This window comes from Asparagus officinalis, chromosome 6 (assembly GCF_001876935.1).
Source record: "Asparagus officinalis chromosome 6, Aspof.V1, whole genome shotgun sequence".
Lineage (NCBI taxonomy): Eukaryota > Viridiplantae > Streptophyta > Magnoliopsida > Asparagales > Asparagaceae > Asparagus > Asparagus officinalis.
The window spans coordinates 15,343,798-15,368,750 of NC_033799.1; the positions used below are offsets into that span (position 1 = coordinate 15,343,798).

General features: G+C 36.8%; 1 protein-coding gene across 4 annotated transcripts; it reads left to right on the top strand.

Moving 5' to 3' along the window:
• LOC109844561 (probable protein phosphatase 2C 5) lies at positions 389-15,883 on the top strand. Of its 4 annotated transcripts, none has more exons than XM_020413648.1 (12): positions 389-562; positions 1,249-1,455; positions 8,083-8,211; positions 8,364-8,466; positions 8,591-8,701; positions 12,064-12,143; positions 12,278-12,331; positions 14,660-14,776; positions 14,892-14,946; positions 15,052-15,084; positions 15,199-15,245; positions 15,588-15,883. In XM_020413648.1, the coding sequence occupies exons 1-12, from the start codon at positions 474-476 to the stop codon at positions 15,709-15,711; spliced, it is 1,149 nt and encodes a 382-aa protein (XP_020269237.1). In that variant the 5' UTR covers positions 389-473; the 3' UTR covers positions 15,712-15,883. The 4 variants fall into 4 exon arrangements, with proteins under 4 accessions (XP_020269237.1, XP_020269241.1, XP_020269238.1 ...); XM_020413652.1 differs by having other exon boundaries at positions 8,364-8,448; XM_020413649.1 differs by having other exon boundaries at positions 389-556; positions 1,243-1,455.

The following is a 24,953-nucleotide window of genomic DNA, read 5'->3' on the forward strand; positions in this document are numbered from 1 at the left end:
GAAGTATGATAACCTAGAATTTACTATAACTAATATTTACTATTACTAAGTTATTTTGGTGTAGAAAAATGATAGATGCACAATCTCCACCACACCTCCCCCTCTTGCTACAGTGTACCGGGTCCGCTTAAGATTTAAAATTTAAATCTCAAGTGGATCCCGATGCACTGTAGTAGGAGGGGAGGTGTGGTTGGAGATATAGTGGAGAGTGTGCCTCTAGTTCCTCTCTTTGGCGTAAGCCACATTGTTACTTTCTGCAAATATTTAAAATCCATGCAAAATTTTCAACCGGACGAATCCTGTCCCTCCCCTGACAATCATTATTCCTATCAACAAAATCCAACCGTACAAATAATCCTGAGGCCAACACCACTTCCCTTTCCCTCTCACCTTATCTCCTCCTCAAAATCCAATCGAACCCCGCAAACAAAAATCTCCATTCTCCTCCCACTTTCCCGCCATCACCACCCCCAATGGCAGCGGCGCTGCTGAGCCCGCAGCTGCAGAGATCACTCCCCAACCTAGGAGGAGGAATCACCAGCGTGAGAACTCGAAGGACGAGGCCGAGGCAGTGCTCGGCGATCGCCGTCGACGTACCTTCGTCTCTCGCCGGCGGCGTGTCTGGAGTGCGGTGGGGATCGAGCAGCGTGCAGGGACGGAGGTCGGAGATGGAGGATGACGTGGTTCTTCGATCGGATGGGCTTGATGGGTTCGCTTTTGCCGCGGTTTTTGATGGGCACGCTGGGTTCTCTTCTGTTGAGTTCCTCAGGTTCTTGATCTCTCGTACTTCTAATTTAAGAAAGAATTTTGAGTTTAGCATCACAAAGGCCGTACCTTTTTATTGTTGAATTATTTGTTATAAAAATTGTCCTTTTTTTTATTTAAGAAGAAGTTGTGTTGTCATGTTTGTGCCATCTGGGTGCTTGATGAAATGCCTCAGTATCTGCTGCGCAGTTCACCAATCATCTTACTTACTCATGGAATAACTGAAAATTTGGCTTTAGAAAACATGGAAAGGCGGTTCATGCGCATCATAGAGCTAATAACAGGTCCATTGTGTTTAATTCTATATAGATATTATAAATAACAAGTAGCTTTTGTTGAGACAATATCAATCTCTGATTATTGATGTCAGTATTTTTAGAAGATCGTATGAGACCCACTTACATAAAGGTTATTGAAAAAGCCACTTTATTTAAACTTACAGTACTTTGCAACATTATAAACTATTCAAACTCGAAGGACGAGGCCGAGGCAGTGCTCGGCGATCGCCGTCGACGTACCTTCGTCTCTCGCCGGCGGCGTGTCTGGAGTGCGGTGGGGATCGAGCAGCGTGCAGGGACGGAGGTCGGAGATGGAGGATGACGTGGTTCTTCGATCGGATGGGCTTGATGGGTTCGCTTTTGCCGCGGTTTTTGATGGGCACGCTGGGTTCTCTTCTGTTGAGTTCCTCAGGTTCTTGATCTCTCGTACTTCTAATTTAAGAAAGAATTTTGAGTTTAGCATCACAAAGGCCGTACCTTTTTATTGTTGAATTATTTGTTATAAAAATTGTCCTTTTTTTTATTTAAGAAGAAGTTGTGTTGTCATGTTTGTGCCATCTGGGTGCTTGATGAAATGCCTCAGTATCTGCTGCGCAGTTCACCAATCATCTTACTTACTCATGGAATAACTGAAAATTTGGCTTTAGAAAACATGGAAAGGCGGTTCATGCGCATCATAGAGCTAATAACAGGTCCATTGTGTTTAATTCTATATAGATATTATAAATAACAAGTAGCTTTTGTTGAGACAATATCAATCTCTGATTATTGATGTCAGTATTTTTAGAAGATCGTATGAGACCCACTTACATAAAGGTTATTGAAAAAGCCACTTTATTTAAACTTACAGTACTTTGCAACATTATAAACTATTCAAACTCTTTTCATAACTTTGTTCCGATGATTTCATGACCTCCAAAAGATGATTGTGCCTTACTGGAGCATGGAGACTAATTTCACTAGGTTTTCTATGACTAAATAGTTGCCTAGGTAGAGTAACGTAAACATATGTCTATATCTTACTCCATTTCTCACTTTTGTTGCAGATGATGTTCAACAATTAACATATTTCCCTAATAGGTCTCTAATCATGGATTCTATTTTATAGCTAATGGTTACAAGAGGCCAAAAGGATGATGAATACGTTCAATTTAGTCAAGTGTGTAAACATAATATATTATCTTCTTGACATAGTGATAATGTAAATGACTGTGTTATAATACATAAAGATATTTCTTGGAATATATTGTACAGTTGCCTAACAACCATAACTCTCTAAACAGTTGCATAGATATCAAAATTGAACGTAAAGTTTGAGATAATTAAAAGATAAAATGCATCAATTATTGGCAAGTGCTTGACGATGAGAAGATGCTCAACTTCTCTTCTGCAAGAAAAAAGTTGACAGCTTCCATCCCATTCTCTGCAGCTAGGTTTTCTACAGAAAGCCTGTCAAGGATTATTCCATATTTCCATTGCTCAACACAACCACTGCACCTTTAATCTTTTATTGGATAAACAAAATCTCCAGTTCTCAGAATCACCAAAATTTAGGTCAGTTGATGATTCTGAGCCTGAATTAAAGGACATTTGTTAGGATTTTTCTAGAGTACTGATAAAATTTATGGATTTTTCTAGAGTACTGATAAAATTTATGGTGATTCAGAACATACCATATATGACACTAACTACAAGTGCTTGATTGATTTGGACAGTGATTAATAATGTAATGTAAATGAAAAGAAAGAGGATGCTAAACAATATGGACTGACACGTATAAAAACAGTAACAAATTTTGTATCTTAAAAATTTATGAAAATGAATAGCGGAAACAAAAGTGAGTTTTGAGTTCTTTCATCACCCCCTAGGCCAATATATGAATAATTACAAATAATTTTGTCTAAACAATTGTAAGAGTCTAAACAATATGATCTTCTTTGATACTTCCTCTTATTTTCCATCAGGAACATATCCTTATATTTTTATGTTACAACACGCAAACATATTATCATTAAGTAAGATGGAGTACATATTAAATACTACCCGTACAAGTTTCTCTTTTTTCAGTGGGCATTAAAGAAAAACTGAATGAACGATTTTACAATAAATAATAGTGCTACAAATGACTCTTTTTCTAGCAGGCATAAAAGTGAAAAGAATGAATCTATGTCATTGTGAATTCTAAAATTCTAACAAGAGGGAGGTGAAGATTTTGATATCTATTTTCTTGGATTTTATATCTAAAATCATATACATTTAACAAAAATCATGACTATTCAATTAAAATCATGTCAAATTCTCGTTACCATATGGTAAAAACTAAATTCTAATAGATGAATATAGGTTACTTAAAGTTCAGTTTACAAGTTTTCTCATAAATTTAGTTATTTGTTTCAGTGGACCAAGTCAATATGGAATCAATTATAAGCAACTTACAGACCATATTATGTATAAATTCTCTAAAATTACCACAAATTTCGACGTTCAGTACCAAAATTACTTATATACTATCACTACTTGCAGTATATTAGTCATGCGAGAAACACATAAGAATAAAATATTAATAAAATACCATGGTATTTTAGGTAGCCCTGGGAAACCCATCACAAATTCATACGATGCTATATGCTTTCTCTTGGCCGTTTAAATAAGTGAATGCAACATAAAAAGTAAGAATCTTGATAACCGACTCTATCTTACTACCACTCTAATAAAGAACAATACGACACTGAACAGTTACTGAAAAGGATTTATAGATTTATCCAATTTTTTGTTGTCTATAGAAGAGGGCACGACAAGTGAGGATGTTTTTGCAGTGTGTTCTAGATGTTTCTTTTACATAAAGGATAAATTTCAAAAAATACCATGAATTATTTGTTGGTTTTGAAAAGTATTTTATTAGAGAAGATTACCACAAAATTTCAAATCAGCAGAAGATATTTCAAAATTTCATCAAATTATATGATAGTTTTACGATAATATTTGAAAGTCCATACTGACAATTATGTAAAGTTCATGGTAGTTTAGTAACTTTATTTGAAAATTTATGGTAGTTTCAGGACTTTAATCCTCAACAGTTTTTTGATAGTGTGTGGTATTTTCTCCCTGATGTGAAAGTTTATGGTATATTGCTAATAAAACTAGTTATGCTTTTTCGTGAGAACTACTAGCAGTACCTGGTAGTTTTGTGAATTTACTCGTTGCGGCATAGTCCTTGAACCAAGTAGTACGTGAAACCAGTCCTAATCCTTCTACTGTCTGCCCTAGACCCTTCTACTGTCTGCCCTAGTTAAACCCTAGGATACTTGAGTCTCAATCTAACATTTCCTCTAAACAATTTTTTGGACACAGTTAATCATGTATAGTTGATTTCTTAACAAGATCCAATTTACATTAGGTATTTTAATCTTCTTTTCTTTTCGAGCCTAGGGAGATTTCCATTTACTGCTTAAGGGATAGTAAGACGGTGAGAAGAGGGAACTATTCTATGATTTCCCTCTTATTTTCTCCATTTGCAACTGTGGAGGACAAATCAGCACGTTGAATAGGTTTCTAATAGTTCGACATTCTTGAATTATGTAGTGTAATTTGTCCTCACACGCTCAATAACCTAGGCTACCCTTCAAGAAATGCTGATGTTTCTGTGTCTGGATGGCATAGCCCAAAAACCTGAACCCATCCCCAAAATGTAACTTGTCTTCCCTTACCAGCTCCCTCTCGAGAGTCTTAACATCATCTCAAGCTGATGCTGCTTCTCAAGAACTCTGAGAAGGAATCTGATCTCTTGATTAATATGAAAGAGAAATCAGATATCTTCCAATCTCTCAATACCCAGCAGAGTTGATTGAATCTATCTGTAGATGGGAAAATAAAGAAACACAAAAGTTTACCATTGCTTGAAACTGTAAGAGGACAGATCTGTAACATCTTGGATTTTCACCAGTGGATTAATGATGTAAAACAAGGTGGTGGGATAGTGGATATATTTGATGAAAAGAGATCACGAATGAAAGACAAGAAAGTCAAAACTCGGAACACAGCTGCAGGAAAACAGCCATAACCATAATTAAGAGATCCATTCATTGCTAATAAGTAATAACCATTGTGAAGCTGCAAAGGAGATCTATAAGCTTGCAGTTGATTACGTCTTTAGTTTTTGTTATCTAAAATGGAAACCTATGACGAAGTTGTGGATGCAATTATTTTGGAATGTATATTCTAGGTCTGGTAATCTTTATATATCAATCATAATTTATTCTTGATTACTTATGAGCAAAGGAAATTTAGTTTGATTATGATTGTGCACTTTATTTCAGAAAAAATGTCTTGTGCTTGATTTTAGTAAAAATTCTTTTTTAGCCTATCTGTATATGGCAAGTGATTGATTAAGAATTTTAGTTTGTTTTACAACTCTTATTTAGTTATTATTACAAATTTTATTCTATGTAAATTTTGGTCCTTTGAACCTACAAATACTTATCCTTGTGTTTTATTCTTTAGTTGATAATTGATTATTAATTTGAAAAAAGGCCAGCGGGTGGTAATTGTTAGGTGTGGAATCATAACGCATGAATCCTTATCATGTCTTTATCCATCATGAGGGTGTAAAGCCTTCAACCTATCTTCTTTCAATTTTTGCCAGAATATGAATAAAAACAATATTCCCCATATTCCCTAACCAAACCTAATCCCTCCTAATTTGTGCGCCACTAATTAGGACAGAAGTTTTAGGAGGAAGTGGTACATTTGTCAGCTAACTGGTTGAATTTGGAACATAAATCCATGAATATTTGTTTTTATGAATTTGATTAAATGGGTTCTAAATTTCACTTGCAACCTGATAAACGTATAAGTTTTCAAAAAAAGAAAAAGAAAAAAGAAAAAAAAAACTGAAAAATGACTTTTGCATTTACGCACCTGAAAATATCTCCCTCTCTGTCCTCTCTCTTTCAACACACACGCATGCGAGCGCGCACCAGGGGCGGATCCAGGATTTTAGTTCTTGAGGGGGGGGCATACAAAAGATAGACGAAAAGTTTTCTTAATGCAATTTTATTCACAAGAGATACATCACAACCCAAACAAAACGAGTAGAATAGCCAACGCCAATATCTCCAAAATATTTCAAAAGAGGAAGACAAAAATTATGTAGAATGAAAATATTTTAATTTTTAAGGGAGGAGGTTTTACAGAAACCACCCTATCTTATTTTTCCAAAATTTTTGGGGGGCCGTGGCCCCACCTGGACTGTATATAGATCCGCCCCTGGCGCGCATGCATATTACATATACTCTATTATAAGCTATATGTATCTATTTATTATTTTCGTATTGGTTTCTGCCTCTTCTCTGCAATGTACCAATATTCTGATTTTTTTTCGTACTTTTCATATCCAAAGTATTATATCAAACTGCACTGTTCCCTTAACAGAACAGGAACCGAAGGAAGCAGCCCAAATCAGCAATCTATACACATGTAAACTCAAAAAATTAGAGAACCTCTGAAAGGAAGCTGTATATTTTTGTGAAGTAGTCAACAACTTTATGCTCTGTTAACAAAATTTATCCAAAGAGGAGGGGTTGGCTAATGACTTCAGTTCTCTGCATTGTCGAAGTGTCAGCTATTCTACTTGTTTGTATTGTTTGGTATCAAATTTCAGTATATTTGGGTTCTACAGGATTGTTATGGTCTAGAAATCCTATCAAGAGCAGGTTCTATGAGAGTCTATGTATTGGAGAGTTTTCTTTATGCTTGGTCAAGAATTTTCCTACAGTTTTGAGTGAGAATTTATGTTGTTGATATTTAGTCTTCTTTAAGTCCTGCTTAACAGAGTATGGTGGTGAACGAAGCTGGGTGATCCCGTATCATTGAACTCTTTTCTTGTTATAGTGGAACTTCTCTGGTTAATAGTGGGCTTAGTTCTTTTCGGGTGAATCGCGTATCATTCTAATTTAATCCTCTTCCTTCTCCCTCCCTCCCTCTCCATTTTCTCATGGACATTCTAACAGGACTCCGTGTAAAGTCGTTTACTTTTTTCTTCTGGATCCCCAGAGGCTTGCCTTAGCAGCCCTCTTATGCAATTAAGCCAGGACCGTATATGAGTGGTTTTATGAGCAAAAGTTATGAATCTCTTGGTAAATATGGCTTCACAAATTGGTAAGCCATGGCCAATACTTGATCATCTTTTCAACATTAACGGTGCGGGTTTACATGCTCTACGGTAGAAAGTCTATGCATGTTTTTTGGGATGCAAGGTCTTGAAAAGTACCGAGGATTTTAAATAAACACTTATCTCTGTAGTGCTTACATATTTTTCACTAGTTTTCAATGCATGAAGCTTCAGAACAATTGCCAATAACTGTGATCTCAGCATAACATTCTCCTGAATATACAGTTACGTAAGATCCAGATTAACGTCACCATACCGGATATGCATCTGCAAATGGATCCTTATATATTCAATTTGTATAAACGCCTATGAAATAATTAGCTGGTACATCAAAGTACAACATTGTAGAAGATACATTGTATTTTCAACAGCTGTCATATACTATCTCTAACTTCACAAGATGAGTTTCCCTATGCAATCAATCCAAAAGGGTACTTCTCTTTGAAAGGAAATTTAAAAAAAAAAAACGACAGGTGTGTTCAACAGCCAATTTGTGTGCCCAAAGACATATATGATCAGGAAGGCCTATTGGTTTAATTGGCATTTTTTCTCATTCTCCACTCATATATAATATATTTTATTTCCCCTTCTATTAAAGTTATTTAACATTCCATATGGTGGACACCATAGTGATCTGTTCATGGAATTGGGAAAGATAAATAGCCTGTATAGCCCTAGTGTAAAATCTATTACAAGGAATTGCAACTAGATGGAAAAAAGCTAAATCTGATTTCATGAATGTTATCAGATAACTTAATATAAAAATCTCAAGAAGTTTTTCTTATCTTCTTTAAATTCTGTGTAGGGATTATTGCAATATTACCTTACATTTCGGTATATGTGTAATTTCATCTTTTTTACATCTCGCAGGGATGAATTATATAATGAATGTGTGGAGGTATTGCAAGGTGGGTTGCTGTTGACAAGTAAAAATTTTGATGCTATAAAGGCTGGAATTGCAAAAGCTTTTGAAACTGTTGACAAAAAACTTTTAACTTGGTGAGGACTCTTTTCTCATAGCAAAGTTGTAAAAATTTCAATAAGCAGAGCCCTATAACTTTTTCAACTGGAGTGTCTGTATTTATTCAGTAGATATAACTATCATTACATTTAGTAGGTTTATGTGTCTTGTTTTTGGTTTGTTTGTGAAGGCTAGAACAGATCGGGAAGGATGTTGATTCTGGTGCAACAGCTACAGTCATGTTTTTGGGAAAAGGTGTCCTGATTATTTCACATGTTGGTGATTCGTGCGTGGTATTTTGCTATTCATTTAATGATGTTCATATTTTAGCTTCCATGTACTCTAGAAAATTGGCTTTCTTAAATGATGAAATGACAATGAGTAGCTTTTTCCCTTGTGGAAATTTCCTGAATGCAGGTTATATCCAGAACTGGAAAAGCAGAAATCCTGACAGGTCCACACAGACCTTATGGAAATAATAGAGTTTCCCTTGAAGAAGTAAAGCGGATTAGAGCAGCTGGTGGATGGGTGTGTCTTTTTATTTCTTCAGAAGATTAAGTATCTTGAAGCCGTCCTATTTTCATATAGTATTGATCCACTTTTTAGTTTTTTCTCAAAAAACACTCACGTGATGAAACTTTTAGTTATTAGTTTGATCATACTCTTATAGAAGTGTAAACTAGTTTCTAGAGCTATTTCAGATACTTACAAGTTCAGATAAAGCTACATGATGTAGCAAGTGAAGGGTTGGGCACTTATAACTCCATAGCTAGTGTACTATAGAAAATGAAGGCTTAGTATTCTTGGTTACTTTAATATCTTAATTTTCTTTTAATTTACGATTTATTGGAGCAGAATCTGTAGCCTACCTCAGGCAAAGACTTTCGCCAACCACTCTGAACCCTTACAACCTGACACAGGCCTCTGAGAAAGTACTTGTGGATATATTTTGGCTGTACTAGTCTTTTCATATAGATATTTCGTCTGTGGATTTATAGAAAACCTTTAATTTCAGTGGTGAAGTTTGACACGTCAGATTCAAACTGCATATACTCTGTTATTCAGTGGGGTATTCTACTCAATTATCAAGAGCCCATATAAATCCTTGTCTTTTGCAGGCTTATCCTCCATGCTTTTTCCTTCATGAAGTGTGGGACTTGCCTTCCCGAGTTTCCTTCATATCATCAGTTTGGTGTCAGCACAAGTATCACATATGAAGTTTACTATGCTTTTATTTTTCTACATCTTGAAAGATGGTATAAAACACCTCAACATTTGATTTGCACCAGGAATTTGAAATCTGTAAATGAAAATAATGGTTTACATGCCATTGGCTAGTATTTCATAATGTAATCACAGAGTAAAGACATCGTTAACGTCTATTTTGATGTGGCCGAAGTGTATTCTTTTCTTCTAGAGACCTGGCTTAAGTAGTCTAATCAAGTCCTGTATGCCTGATTATGTGCATACACATGTGCACACCGACAATCAGAAATACAGATATAGTTATGCTCAAATACACACAGAGCCACTTATGACATACTGAAAAAATGTTATATACACAGTTACGTACAAACCAATTTTTCAAATTACAATTAGGTGATGATGGCTCTTTTGATTTTTATTTTGAGGAAGGTTCTAATACTCCTAGGGCATGATTAGCTTAGTTAAGTCTATGTATCAAATTTATGATACATAATGAAATTAAATAATCTACTCCATTCATGGTGATCTCTATGTTATTCAAATTCTATGCATTAGAGGTCATTTATTTTCATTGACCTCTGTCTACATATAAAGTATTGGCAATTGGCAAATGAATGGTTTTCTGATAATATAATTCTATAAAACTCATGGATTACGTTTGTTAGTCAAATTCTATGCATTAGAGGTCATTTATTTTCATTGACCTCTGTCTACATGTAATGTATTGGCAATTGGCAAATGAATGGTTTTTCAATAATATAATTCTATAAAACTCATGGACCTGAGTTATGTTTTACCAATTGACAATTCTAAAAACGTACATAACATAACTTAAAAAGCTAATATTAAAGATCATATATTTCAGAAAATTGGAGCTCATGGATCACATTTGTTTGGTTATATTTGTTTCACCATCTTTTGTCGTACAGATGAAATGTCTAAAATTCATGTTTATCAAGTTTTAGTAACTTTAAACCTAGGCACCCAGACACTTCATCTAGCCTCCTGTATCTGTGTCCGACACTTCCCATATCCGGGTCTGTGCCGGACACTCCTTGGACACTTCTTGAATATATACATATATTTATTTAGACGCATACTCAATATACAACACATGTTTTATATTAAAAAACTTGTGATACACTTCTTGTATGCATAATTTACACTTCACCTCTAATTTATGCAACTAGTTGGACTCGTGACAGGTTCGTTTTAGCACTTACCTAGTTCATAAGTATGACTTTAAATGATCGTTTCGGTATCCAGTTCCAAAATGAGCATTTTTTCAATTTTTAATCTACTCAATAACAGAAACATAAAAAAGATATTAAGGATTTTAGTTCTCATAACATGTGAATGGAAAACAATATCGATCTCATATTGATTATTAATTTTGATATCTATATATAGTCGTGTCCTGGAATCCTAACTTTTACAATTTTGTCGTGTCCTGTATTTGCACCCATATCTGTGCAACATAACTTTAAACTGATGTAAACAGAGGGGATCATCCAATTTTATAGCATATCATGTACTTTGACAGATGGACATGACTAAGCAAGTTATACCACAGGAGGAATAAATCCTTTCCCTTGTTTAAATTGTAATAAAACGGGATTTTAGACTACACTGCTTGTCCCGGCTATGACATACAATTTGTTGAACTGTTTGTTTTCTACATGTTAAAAACAAAAGATATTTGTGCATGTATACACAAGAGTTCCTTATACGAAATCAATGAAATTGAAGCATTTCTCATATATCTAGTTATCTACATGTATATGCACACATGTTTTAAGACCTTTTTCTCTCCAGTTTGGTAAAATTGCATATTATACATTGTTTCTTCCATATGAAGATAAGGACACATAGGAAGTTCTCAAACCACTTGATGTCTTGCAAGTTAGGCACATATTCTAGATACACCGTGTGGATTATTAAGGAATGACTTATTACTAGTTCTGGGAACTTATTTTCAACCAGGTTTATAGGAGCACATCCAGTGAAGTGCACAAACAAAAAATTTGATACATGTACATATGTATTTATGCTTGTAGGTTATATTTATATGTATTTATGCGTGTCTGCACACACATGGACAGCTATACCTTCGGCTTTGTGTTGACAAAAGATTCACTTCTGCTTTTGAACTTCTCAAGTATGAATTGTCTTCCATATTTGAGCCGATTCCTGTTTAGAAAGGCTTGTGGATAATGATGTTGGTAATGGTTGTTCTTTTGACTTGTATAATGTATTTCTTTTAACCCTACAGTGTCTCATGGATGAATGCAATTAAACATTCCCCCTTACATCTTCCTTTCAAGAAAACTTTGGATGATTCTCTTTTTGTCAATGATCTTTAGTTGTTTGATCAGTAAAATAGGTATCCCATTTTTTCAAGGTTTTCATGATCTTTGCACCTATGCCATGAATTTAGTACCAGTTCAGAGGCTTTTTTTTCAGAATTGTTGATAAATCTTTGGCCATTCTCTCTATTGGACCTCCATTATTCAAAATTGTGCTCCCTCATTGATATTAGATGATGAAAACTATTACTTTCCCTTGACCTAATATCCGATGTTTGTTTCTGTGTTAGGATGGTGAGCTTTACATTTACATTTATCATTCAGAATTATGTTCCAAGTCTGTAAATGATGGTAATAGTTAACAGTTGTTGCCTATAGATTGTTGATGGGCGAATTTGTGGTGACATTTCTGTATCCCGTGCTTTTGGAGATATTCGATTCAAGACAAAGAAGAATGAGTTCGTTTCTTGTACACTTCTGTCTTTAATTCCTTGCAGATATTTTATTTCTAAATACCTCCATTAATTCCAAAATGTCCTGCTGCTACTTATTGAATTTATACCATCTCTACTCAGTTATCTTTTCTTCATAGGATGTTGAAGAAAGGCGTTGAGGAGGGGAGATGGACAGAAAAGTTTATCTCAAGGTAATAGAATATAAGCAATTACTTCTTATTTGAAAAAGTTTAACATGTTTTTATCGTATAATTCGTTATTTTGCTAAATGAGCTACCAAGAGATGCAAATAATGAGTATGAGGTTGCCGTTCATTTTGCTAAATGGGCTATCAAGAGATGGACATCTAGTGAGGCCCACCTTCATAGGTGGATCCAAGATAGGGGCAATTGCCCCCACTAATCTAATACGATTAATATTTAATATGATGCCCTTATTTTCAAATTTCCCCCTCAATATTTGACCTTATTGACCCCATAGCTAAGGCTTTTGAAAATAAACGTCTAGGATCAACCTCAAACCATTTACCAGAATGTTTAACTTAGTAACTAAATTCTCATTAATGATCAATTTATCCAAATTCTAAAACAAAAACCCCTCCGGTCTTCGCTTTGCCTCTGTAATCGTGAGAGGAATCTACTCGCGAATTGTGAACGACATAGAGGGAACAATTGTAAAGAATTTTAATTAGGTACTTCTATTGACTCTATTTTATTTCTACATAGCACATTTGTATTGGCGTCATTAATATTAGGTTTTCTCGATCTTAGTTCCCCAAATTTGTCATACTTTGAGATTCGTCATTCATATCTTCATATTTTAAAATTAATCCCCCAAATACATAAAGTGTGTGAAATTAGCCTCCCAAATCTTTCTACTTGGTAATTGTAGGGACTAATTTTAAAACAATTCAAGAGATTTTTAGGGGACTACTTTTAAAATATTTAAAATTTGGGAGACCAATATGCACTGTTATAAATAGCGGTAAATAGCCCCGCAATAGCGGCGCTAATAGCATTAGCGGTCCCTTTCCGCTACGCTACGTTGTCGCCCAATAACGGTGACATATTGCGGAATATGCATTTTTCGCTTGTAAAAGCGGCCAATAGCGCACCACAACAGTGAGTAGCGGGCGATTGCGGGTAAAATCCGTTTTTTTATCGCTATTTAAAAGCGGTTTGAGATTTATTTTTTTAAAGTTAAACCCAACCCAACAACTACATTCCATTGCCTCCCTTGCCTCCCTCGCTTTCCGGCGTACTCCCGCCGCCTCCAATAACCTCTGGCACCTCCCTCAGCACTTCCTCTCACCTCCTCTCACCGTGAGCCCCTCCTAGTACAATTCTCTCACCGCTTGGCTCATCTTCTCGAAGATGACAAATCTTTTACTTCTCCAGTTGTCTTCGGTATTATGTGATGGTTACATGTCTATTTCATATTTAGGATCTCTTTAAATCATCAAACACACTTTTAGATTTTCTAAACTTATATATATATATATATATATATATATAAATATTTATACATATCTAAATTAGACCGTTATTTGACTTTACGTTTTTTACCGCTATTTTGTCACAATAGCCTCAAATAGCTTTAGCGATGGCTCACCACTACACAACCCTATCTGCTATCGATAACCTTGCTAATATGAAAAGCTCCTAAAATTTAGCTAAAAGTATCATACACTAGTTACCTGTAGCTTATAATCATAGATGTCAGGAACATAGGATGCTATAACGAACTGCGACCTGGGTTCAATTATCCCGGGTTCGCGATGGAACACGACCCGATTCACCAACTCCATCGACTCGATTTAGAATTCAAACCACTTAATTTTTTTAAAAAAATAACACTTTGTTAAAAGAATAAAAAATAAAAAAAAAACATGAGAAATTATGTAAATTAAGTATCCATACCTTAATTACAACATAATCCTCAAGGTTCTTTTAGCAATACTTATGTCAACTAGCATATTGCTTAAATTTGACTCTTGTAGATCCTTAAATTCCTACATTTAAGAACCAAATCCAAAACATATCACATTCCCTAGCATACTATATAAGCTTACACCATTGTACCCGATTCTTAATGAGTGGCGTACGACGCTTCCGTTCTCGTTCCTGAACCAGAACGAACTGGGTTCCATACAACTATGCTTACAATCTTGCCCCTACAGAGCAAAGTTTCTAGATCTGCCCCTGGGTTGTTTCACCACCTTTATTTTGTGGTGATAGCTCATTTAATAAAATGAGCCGTCACTTCATTACCATCAAATTGCATGCATGCATAATTGCATACATACATACATGCATGCATGAATGATGCATGCATACATGGATTAGTTAATGGTGGCACTAATATGGCAAACATCCTAGCCCTCACCTATGATCTGGGTAAGTTGTTGTTCTGGGTCATAGTGGCATGGATGTGTGCCACATCAGTAATGCATACGAATTTTCGTTAATCTGCTGCTTAAAATTTTAATGAATGAACAATGGACCTTGCTATGTTGACAGAATACGGTTCAAAGATGATTTGGTGACCTCATCTCCAGATATATATCAACTTGATCTGGGATCTGATGTGGAGTTCATATTACTTGCATCAGATGGTTTATGGGATTACATGAAGAGGTTTGTTGTGCTATTTCCAGGGTGAATTATGTTACAACTGCATGCTTCTTCTACTTACGTGCAATTTACTCTTAAAAATACACTGACATTCATGGGAAATTTGCATCAATTCTAGCTCCGATGCAGTAACTTTCGTTAGGAATCAACTCAGACAACACGGTGATGTTCAGGTTCCTCTTGTGCCCCTTAACAATATTCATTTAAAAAAAAATCTAATGTCATATTGTATGTCATTATTCATCTATAAGCTAAGTATGTGCTTGTTTACTTTTCAGCTGGCTTGTGAAGCTCTTGCTCAGGCTACTTTGGTACTTCTTCATCTGAAAACTTTCTTGCATTTTTTTTTTTTGAAAATTCAGTCGTTATTTAAAATGAAATTGTCATTTTAGGTGTATTTATGATTTCCTTATATTCTTCTACAGGATCGGCAGTCACAAGACAATATAAGCATTGTGATAGCTGACTTAGGGTATTCTCCTCACTTACATAATAGTTCACCATCGTTATTTCTAATTTAATGTACATATACCATAATAATACAGCTTAGCTAACACATTATGTTGTTTATCACTGTTAATAAATCTGAGAAATCTATAGGTTATGGAAGGGTGAAAGATATTTTTGTTTTGCCATGCCTTGCCTTGCTCCACTCTAGTGTCTCCTAAATATATTGATCTCACCAATACAATACAACATGACAGTTTATTTTCCTTGTGATCGTCAGGATCTAAAACATGTTTGTTATTTTTCTCACTAGTTAATTATGTCCAACATCGGTTTTGATTTGTTATGCTTGTTTTGTGTTCTCTAGGAGGACAGATTGGCAGAGCGTGCCTCCTCAAGGGCCCAACTTCTTCTATGAGATGAGCCAAGCATTTGCTACGGTGGGTATCGTTTCGTTAGGAATCTGGATATCATCGTTCCTTTTGGTATGATCATAATTTCTCTAAGTTGTACAGAAGACTAGGCAAACATGTCGTATTAATAGTTTTCCTGTAAATTTGTATATCCTGACAGCAATATGGTAATATTTACACGTAAAGATATCATCGTTACGCTGTCTTGTTCATCAACATTTGGTTATAAGATGATTTGCAAAGATGGCAAGATCGCACTTTTACGCATTGTAGATTTTGTGGAATCGTATACCAGAAGAAGATATATAACTTAGATGATAATAGTTTGTTCTTCTAATAATTTTGTTGTGGACAAATTTTCAAAATGGACAACATTTGTAATTTATTTGTAAAATTCGACCCATTTGTAATTGATTCACCATTTTTGGCCTGGTTTCAGCCAACTGGCTGAAACTGGGTCGAAAATGGTAAATAAAACTTCACGGGATTCTAAATCCCGTGAAGTTTAGTGCTTAATGACCCAACCTAATCAAAATACAACCAGCCTAAGTCTAATAACCATCAAACTAAATTTCACGGGATTTAGAATCCCGTGAAGTTTTCGAAACTTTTTTTACCATTTTCGACTCAGTTTCGGCCGGGTGGTAGAAACTGCGTCGAAAATAGTAATTAAATCTCAAAAGGGTTCTTTTTCAAAATTAAATTTCTAATATGGTCCATTTTGAAAACTTGTCCTTTTGTTGTACATGAATTAATTATTTGTCTCGCCACTCCAGCCATTTTTGCCAACTAATATTCACATCCTCACAGCCGGTTGTGGAATTCAGAAAGCCTGATGATAACCATCCAGTTATGTGTTAAATTTCAAATAAGTTCCTTAGTCGGGATAAAGTATGAATAATACATAACACATTCATGAAACAAAGTTGCTCCATTATACTGGGCGCAAATCCTAATAAGTGCCAATATTGTGCAGGCTGAGCCTTGTCGAAATATAGTTACTTCTACTGGAAGTTTCTTCAGAAAGGGCAACCGATATCTAGAACTTATTGAATTAATCTCTATTTGATTGCAAATATACGCGCTTATCTTTTTGAGAATGGAACTTAACTGCAACCATACACCAGTATAAATTGAGCCGGCTTATATCGCACACTTCACTTTATATTTTTTTTGGCTAACCCATCCATGATCAATAGTCATATCAATTCAGCTGCATCGAAAACCTTAAAGATTTACATCAGCTGAGAAGCCACTGATGAAAGTATCAAAATGATGCGCTCTTTGCTTACTAAATTCAAGAATCAAAGTCATCATCATCACTACTGTCATTATCTAAGCCTTACCATTAAAACAGTGTCATTTGTGGAGCATAAAATCATCAACCACAGCTGAAATCTTCATAATTCAATCTCGTGATTCTACCATCCAACGGGACAAATGAATATTCACCTCACAACATCTTCATGCAACTAATCATCCTTAATCAGACCCAAATTCCTTCACTGATACAAGACTGCTAATGTAAGGCAAGCCATTCACACATTCCTCCGGCACTCCGATCCTCATCACCCTTGACTCTCTGCTCCTCAGATCAATCCTCAGTATCATTTCATCCATCCAGTACACAACCCTGTCATCCATCCCCTAGGGCCAAATCAACGGCCACGGATCGCCGTCAACCTCCACAGCCGTTCCTTCCTCCGCCACGCCGGCGCCGTTGTCCGTCACCAGCTTCATACACCTCCAGTATCCCTCTCTCCCCCCCAACACAGCACAGCTTCCCTCCCACCTCCCCCAGCTGCCACCTCATTGTCCTCCCTCTGCCCCCCCACGGCGGCGTATCGATCACTGGTCAAGCTGTCGTTTCGCGGATCGTACGCAGCTAACCGAATCGTCCGTCGCCCGCCAGTATGCCACCGCCGTCCACGGCCACGCTGGCCCACCATTCTCCTCCACTGCCGCCGCAGGGCAGGGACCCGCCACCTTGGACCTCCGCACCAACTGCGGAGGCGGATGGCAGATATACATGGAGAGAGAAGTTTTGGTTGGTGTCATGCAATTCACCTGTCCAATTAATTGAAGCCAATAATATGTACAAAGGGAATAATAGGTTAGTATTATACAAAATCAAAAAAACCGATAAAATTTGATTATGAAGATGCATTGTCTAGCCAGCCTACCAAATGGAAGTCGGCCGAGAAATCTGCCAAGAGCGTCGGATGGTACACGAGCGCTGCACGTGGCACATCGGTTGCCGCCCGCACGGCAGCGGGGGGCGGCAGTGGTATGCCGCGCGACTTCTATTGTTGCAGGATTTGCATACATCAGCTAGCGTAAACCCGGGCACCGCGACAGCAGCGACGAGTCCGCTTCGAGAGGAGAGGTGGGTGCTAGCGGAGACGTCCGGGACGAACGGACAGGGTGGCGGTCGCCGGTACGGAGTCGGGGCGACGGTGGATGATCAGAGGAGCGTAGCAGACGGCGCTCGGCGGAGCGGGCCAGCGCGGAAGAAGTAAGCCGGGCAGACCGGAGCGCGTGGGAGACGGGTGAAGTGGACGGTTGGGAGAAGAAGCGGCGGAGGAGATGCGCGCGGAGGAGAGCAGCGGCGAGACTGAGCGGAGGCGGGAGGAGGGCTCGGCCGCGGAGTAGAGCGAGGGCGTTGTTCGAAGGATGAGTTGTCGCTTAGACGAGGGTGCTTTTGAATTCGGATTATGTCGTTGACGTAGCGGAGGCAGGCCGTCTGCGCTCATCTGCCGGCACGTTGGTGTGGTGGTTTTTGATGACTTTGATCGTGAGGGCCGTGCGGAGTCCATTGGAAGGCTTGGCATAGGTATGTAGGGAGATGTTGCAGCTTTTTTTTTTTTTTTTGTTTTTTTTCCCTCCGAGCTAGCGGGTGTCTTCTCTTTATTGAAAGGCGCGGCGGGGGGGGGCGGGGGGGGGGGGGGGGTTGGAGAGCTAGTGCTACGTGTTGTCGTTTTATTTTGGCTGAAGTCGTCGAGCGTGCACGTGCACATGGTGCCGCCGCAGGCAGCGGGGCGGCAGTGGTATTGCCGCCGACTTCATTGTTGCAGGATTGCATACATAGTAGCGTAACCCGGACCGGACACAGCGACGAGTCCGTTGGAGAGGAGAAGGTGGGTGAGGTAGACGTCACGGGACGAACGGATCAGGTTGCGGGTCCCGGTACGTGGGGAGTCGGAGGTGGAGTCGAGAAGGTAGAAGACGGCGTCGCGGAGGGTTCCAGCGCGGAAGAAGTAAGCGGAGCCGGAGCGGGGGAAGAGGGAGTGGACGTTGGAGAAGAAGGAGGAGATGGCGGCGGAGGAAGGGCGGGAACGGAGCGGAGGCGGAGGAGGGGCTGGCGCGGAAGGTAAGAGGGCGTGATTCGAGGATGATTCGCTTAGACGAGTGTTTTGATCGGATTATGTCGTGTGACGTAGCGGAGGCAGGCGTCTCGGCTCATCTGCGGACGTTGGTGTTGTAGGTTTGATGACTTTGATCGGAGGGGAGTCATTGAGTTGGATAGGTATTAGGGAGTGTAGCTTTTTTTTTTTTTTTTTTTTTTTTCCTGCCGAGCTTAGCGGGTGTCTTCTCTCTTTATTGAAGAGGCGGGGGGGGGGGGGGGGGGGGGGGTTGGAGAGCTAGTGCTACGTTTGTCGTATTTGGACGTCGTGGTCTTTGGACAACTTCGACCGAGTTTCGTCGGACGACTTGGTAAGTCCGAGGGCTTATCAGACATTTTCCCTACGAATTACGATCGATGGCGTCAAAGTCTAGTCTGATTCCGAACTCTCATCAGCTTGGTACGACTTGTGAATGAGGATTGGTCATGACTAAGGGCATGTTTGGTTGCTAACTTTTTGAGAGTTTTTGGGTTGCAATACAGTAGGTGTCAGGAGTTATAGTATTGCAATCAACTGTTCTGTTTGGTGGGTCAAAATGGTCGTGTCACTGTTACTGTAACTGAGTTGGTGGGCCCTCAGCAAATTTCCAGCGAAAAGCTAGGAAACAGGGTTGTGTTACTGTAGCTGACAGGCATGAGCCGGAACATCCAATTCCACGGTATTGTAGCAACTATGTGTTTTCCAAAAATGTAACCAAACATGCGAAGGAATTGTGATGCCTTCAATAGCAAGAATACCAGGCTATGATTGACAAACTTTGGATTATAATCCACGAAAAAGACTATAAGCGGAAGTGTTCGGTAAATTTAGTGGATTATAATATACGAATAGATTATAAGTTATTTTTAGTAATAAAGTGTTTGGTAAATGAGTAGCTTATAATCCACCTATGTTGTCAAAATAACCAAAAATGGTTTTGAAGATGGAAAAATAGGGTTTTAGAATTTTCTTAAATGCTAAGCGTGTCAGATTATTTTTCAAATCTGACGGTTGTAAATCCCTCCATGTATTGACATGATTTTTTTTAGTTATTGTGATGGCGTGTGACAATTCATCTATCATCTACCCTTTAAAAGAGTGAGTTCTAGAAAAACTTTTTCTTCCCTAAAATACCCTTCAAATATTGTAAATATAACAAATTTATAGCTTCTGATAGTTTCACAGGGTTAATAAATCGGGAGCCCTAAAAGCCTTCGTTCCTTTCATTTTCCACCCCGTCAGTTTGCAGCCACCTTCGGTTATGTCCCACTTTCTTAAATCATTAATTGCCAACGATGAGTATTATTATCCTCGTCGTCACCACACCCCTCTGCCATCATCTCCTTACTTCTCAAAATTTGGGCATCGGTTACGATCACGAACAAACCCTAGCCGGCGACGACGATGAGTCTTCGGTAGGGTTTCGGTCCTTTTTCGGCGAACCGAGACGGCGGCGAGCGTCAGTTTGGAGGGTTCTCTCCAATTCTCCAACGTTGGAGGGATGGAAATGGCGTCCTCTGCTAAGGTACTTGCTGTTTGGTCGATATCGCTCCGGTTAATTCAATTAGTTTCCAATTTAGTTGGATAGTTTAGTAGAGTGAAGGCTGTGAATTGATTTAAGAAGAGAATTGAAAACTGAAGGTGGTGATTTTGGGCAAAATCAAGTCTTTTGGGATTTGCAATTGTTTTCTAAAGTTTATTTTGCTACTATTTACTGGCGAATGGTACTTCAATTTGAGAGCTTTAAGGTTCTTGTTTGTGAAGGCAGAAAAAATGTGGGAAAAAGTGATTAGGTTTGCGTTAGGAATACCTTAACTTGATGATAATCACATTTTATTACAATTTTATACCCTCATTATCTATTTTATATGAATAAATATACCATTAATAATTGTTGTTAGATTAGTTTGCACATAAATGAATGGTAAAAATCCCTCAAAAATCTCTCTTCTCTATTTTGTAGCATTTTTGAAGCCAAAGCCCATCAAGAAAAATAAATACACCAAGAAAAGCAATGGAATGGACTTAGATGCAAAGAGTGGAATGGAATGGACTTTTATGCAAAGATTACAAAATCAAACATGTGGACTTATTTGCTAAAGTTACAAATTTATGACCGGACTTGCTGGAATGTTAATGAACTGGACTTGGTGTTATTTTGAAAATCACATGGGCTGATGAATTCGGTGGAGAGAAAATCACATGGGCTGATGATTTTCAAAATGCAACTGGGCCGAAAGTCATTTTGATTTGTGGGCCGGACTTGAGGTGGAATTGCTTCAATTTGGATTTTCTTTTGATTTTCAAAATCAAATTGGGCCAGACTTCATGAATGAATTGGGAATGCTAAAATGGGCCGGCTCTTCCTTTTATATTTTGAAAATCAAATGGGAAAAGTGAGACCGGACTTGATTGTGGAATTTGGACATCTACAGTGGCCGAAAATCAATTGGACCAGACGTTGTTTTAAAAATCAAATGAAGACAAGCTGCTACAAATTGGAACTTGATTTTTATTTAACTTTGAAAATCAAATAATTCAAAGGTGGAGATTGTTGCTTGGGGCTCAAGACAAATCCAATGGCTCATATTCATTGAAGATTACTATAAATTGGGGTAGAGAGTGAGGGGTTAAGGTGTGAAATTTTTTGTAAACTCCTTTTGGAGAGGAGGGCTACTCTTAATTGAGAAGGCCTTCCAAAAATTATAACTTTTAAGTCTACAATTAATAATACATAATTTTCCCTCTTTAAAATTGTTTCTTTCTCCTGCTTTTCTGAATGTATGGGATGGAGATGAAGAGCAATTTGGAACGTTTGCATTTCTTTTCTCTTTATTTCTTTTTCAGTAATTTCCTATTATTTTGCCGTATTAATTAGATCTTAAATTTTCCAATCGCTCCTTGGAGTCGTAGATTTATTTTCTTGTCTTTTATTTTCTTTTGCACCACTTTAATTTGTTAGAGTAAGATTTTATTTTCTTGTATTAATTTCTGCCAATTTATTTTGTTACAGTTTAGATTTTTATTTTCTTCTTGTAATATAGATTTATTTCTTGTTCATAGTTTAAGATTTTTCCTTTTCTTTATATTTGTAATTAGTTTCTTTTTCTTGTTTTTAATTCTTACAGATGTTATTTAATGTCTTGCTAGGAAGTTCTTAGAAGTTATATAAAAAACTAAGTCAAATTAATAGAGTTAAAGTTAATAATTTGCATCAAATTGATAGCATTTTAAATTTTCTAATTACTTAGCTTAGTGACATATTCAGTTCACCTTTTATGATAACTCCAATAAATTCTATAAGATGATTTTCAACTAGTAATAATTTACTTAAGTCTTACTTAGATTTTTTAATTAAAAATATAAAATTTTGCATGCTTCAACTTAGAGTTGCAAATATTTTTTTTCAAAGATATCTGATTATACACATTTTTTTAAACTATATATACTTCACCATATATATTATAAAACGTAACCTTTAATAAAGAAGATGCGCGAACATAGCGAGCACCCAACAAAACTCTTAAAATTCAAAGGGTTGATTACTATCTTTAAAGCTAATAGTTGGTACTGAGCCAATTAAGCCCAAGGAGTATCGTCTATACTTAATGACCTAAGCCATTGGCGTGAGATTCATTTGGACCCAAAACTTGTTAAAATGGTCACTTAGAAACCGCTTAAAATAGAAAACAATCACCAAGATTATGAGCAGTTGCAAGAAAAAAAAATATAATATATAATAATATATATAATATATATTTATATACTATTAATATATATATATATAATTATATATATATATAACACTGAACCATTTTTTACTATATATATGTTGTGTTTTGTATATATGGTCTTCTGAAAAAACAATTTTGATCAAGAGACTTGAAGTTATTTAAACAAGAGTTGGCTGTTCATTTTAAAACTTTTTAATTAAATTTCTAGAGATTTGACATTGGTTTTATTAGCTATAATGCAAAAAGATTTTCTAGGGATTTACATTGGAGTTATATATAAAATCGTTTCTTGATTATTAAACTAACTTCAATTAGAATGTTTAAATATATCAAGGAAAATCTTTTATTCACTGACTATTTACACTTGCAATTTGACCGAATTTTGTGGTGGGTATACTTCACTGCCAAACCTCTCACGAGACTCACAACTCGTTCCACTAGGGTAACCTAGGGCTTCTAAGGCTTGTATGTATGCGCTAAATACAACCGCGATTCCTCCGAAGTGAAGTTAGGATTTTTTTTATTTCTTGCTAGGGTTAGCGAAAAGTTTAGGTATGGGGATATTTGATATCACATTTTATTACAATTTTATACCGACTCATTATCATTTTATATATGAATAAATATACATTAATAATTGCTTTTCTAGATTAGTTTGCACGATGTAATGCATGGCTTAAAAACCCCTCAAAAAATCTTTTTCTCTATTTTGTAGCATTTTTTAAGCCAAAGCTTCATTCAATGAAAAATAATAACAACGAAACAGCGAAGAAAAAATGGAATGCGACTCTGGATGCAATAAGCAGTGGAAATCGGAATTAAGCACTTTTATGGCCCAAAGATTACAAAAGTCAACATGTGGACTTATTTGGAGCCCTAAAAGGTTACAAATTTCATGACCGGACTTGCCTCGCATAATCATATTTATATACAGTTGTTTATACCTCAACTTATCTATTTTATATTGAATAAAATTACTCACATTAACTGTTTTTATCTTTAATTACAAGGTTATAAAGAATAATATCTCAACTTCACATCTCTCAACAAAAAAAAAAAAAAAAAAACCATTGATTAAGCATGAGAAATGATGTCAAGAAGCAAAGTGAAATTTCTCGAAATTTGGTGAAGGCCCAAACAAAAAGGATTAACACAAGCGTAAACAAGACCGGATGCAAACAAGACTTGGATTTTTATGCCAAACTGTGGACATGAAGCAGACTTGAATCGCACCCAAAAAAAAAATTGTGAGGCCGACAGTTGCTTGCTGCAAACATTGGACCGGACTCGTTGCTCTTTCTATTTTATTTCAAATCACAATTACATGGGCCGGTTTGCAAACAACAGGAAAGAATGGGCGAAAACGTCAATAGCTTTCAAACTTTGATTTATGCTGCTAGTGTTGGATTTCACCACTTGATGGACACAAGCAAATTATGCCTGCCAGTGTTGATTTTCACCACTTATATGGGACCGAAACATCAAATGACTTCTACAGGTTGAGGTTTCAAACTTTGATTTTGCAAAATGGGAGATTTCCATTGAGACCGGACCTTTCGATTATAGAGAAGCCTTCGGGACTTGCATTACCAATACATGGCCGGATGCATTTCGTCAACCTCATTTCAAGCTCCCCGATTTATTTTTTAAAATATATCAATTTTGGGCCATCCTATATTTGGGCCTAGGAAGAACAAAAAGCCAAATTCAATTGGTGAAAAGATTGTTGCTTGGCGGTCACAGACAAATCCATGTCTCATATTCATTGCAAGATTACTATAGATAGGGTGCTAGAGAGTGAGCGGCGTTAAGGGTGTGAAAGTTTTTGTAAACTCTCTTTTGGAGAGGTACGGCTACTCTTTATGAGAAGGCCTTCCATAATGTAATGTAACTTTTAGTTGCAATTTAATAAAAATAATTTTTCCTCTTTAATTTGTTCTTTCTCCTGCTTGTTGGAATGAGACGGATTGGAGATGAAGAGGCAATTTGAAGGCTTTCATTTTTCTGTTCTCTTTTATTTCTTTTTTAGCTAATTTCTTTATTATTGCTTATTAGCTTAGATTTAAATTCATTGCTTGTAGTGTAGATTTATTTTCCTTGTCTTTTTTATTTCTTTTTGCACTTTAATTTGTAGAATAAGTATTTACTTTTCTGGCCATTTAATTTCTGTAATATATTTTGTAGTGCTAGATTTTATTTTCTT

Excerpts from the sequence above, each read along its gene's own strand:
- LOC109844561 (XM_020413650.1), top strand. The coding sequence starts at position 474 with ATGGCAGCGGCGCTGCTGAGCCCGCAGCTGCAGAGATCACTCCCCAAC. Across the intron at positions 14,777-14,891 it reads TTATGGGATTACATGAAGAG|CTCCGATGCAGTAACTTTCG; the intron begins GTTTGTTGTGCT and ends CATCAATTCTAG. Across the intron at positions 15,246-15,587 it reads ATTGTGATAGCTGACTTAGG|GAGGACAGATTGGCAGAGCG; the intron begins GTATTCTCCTCA and ends TGTGTTCTCTAG.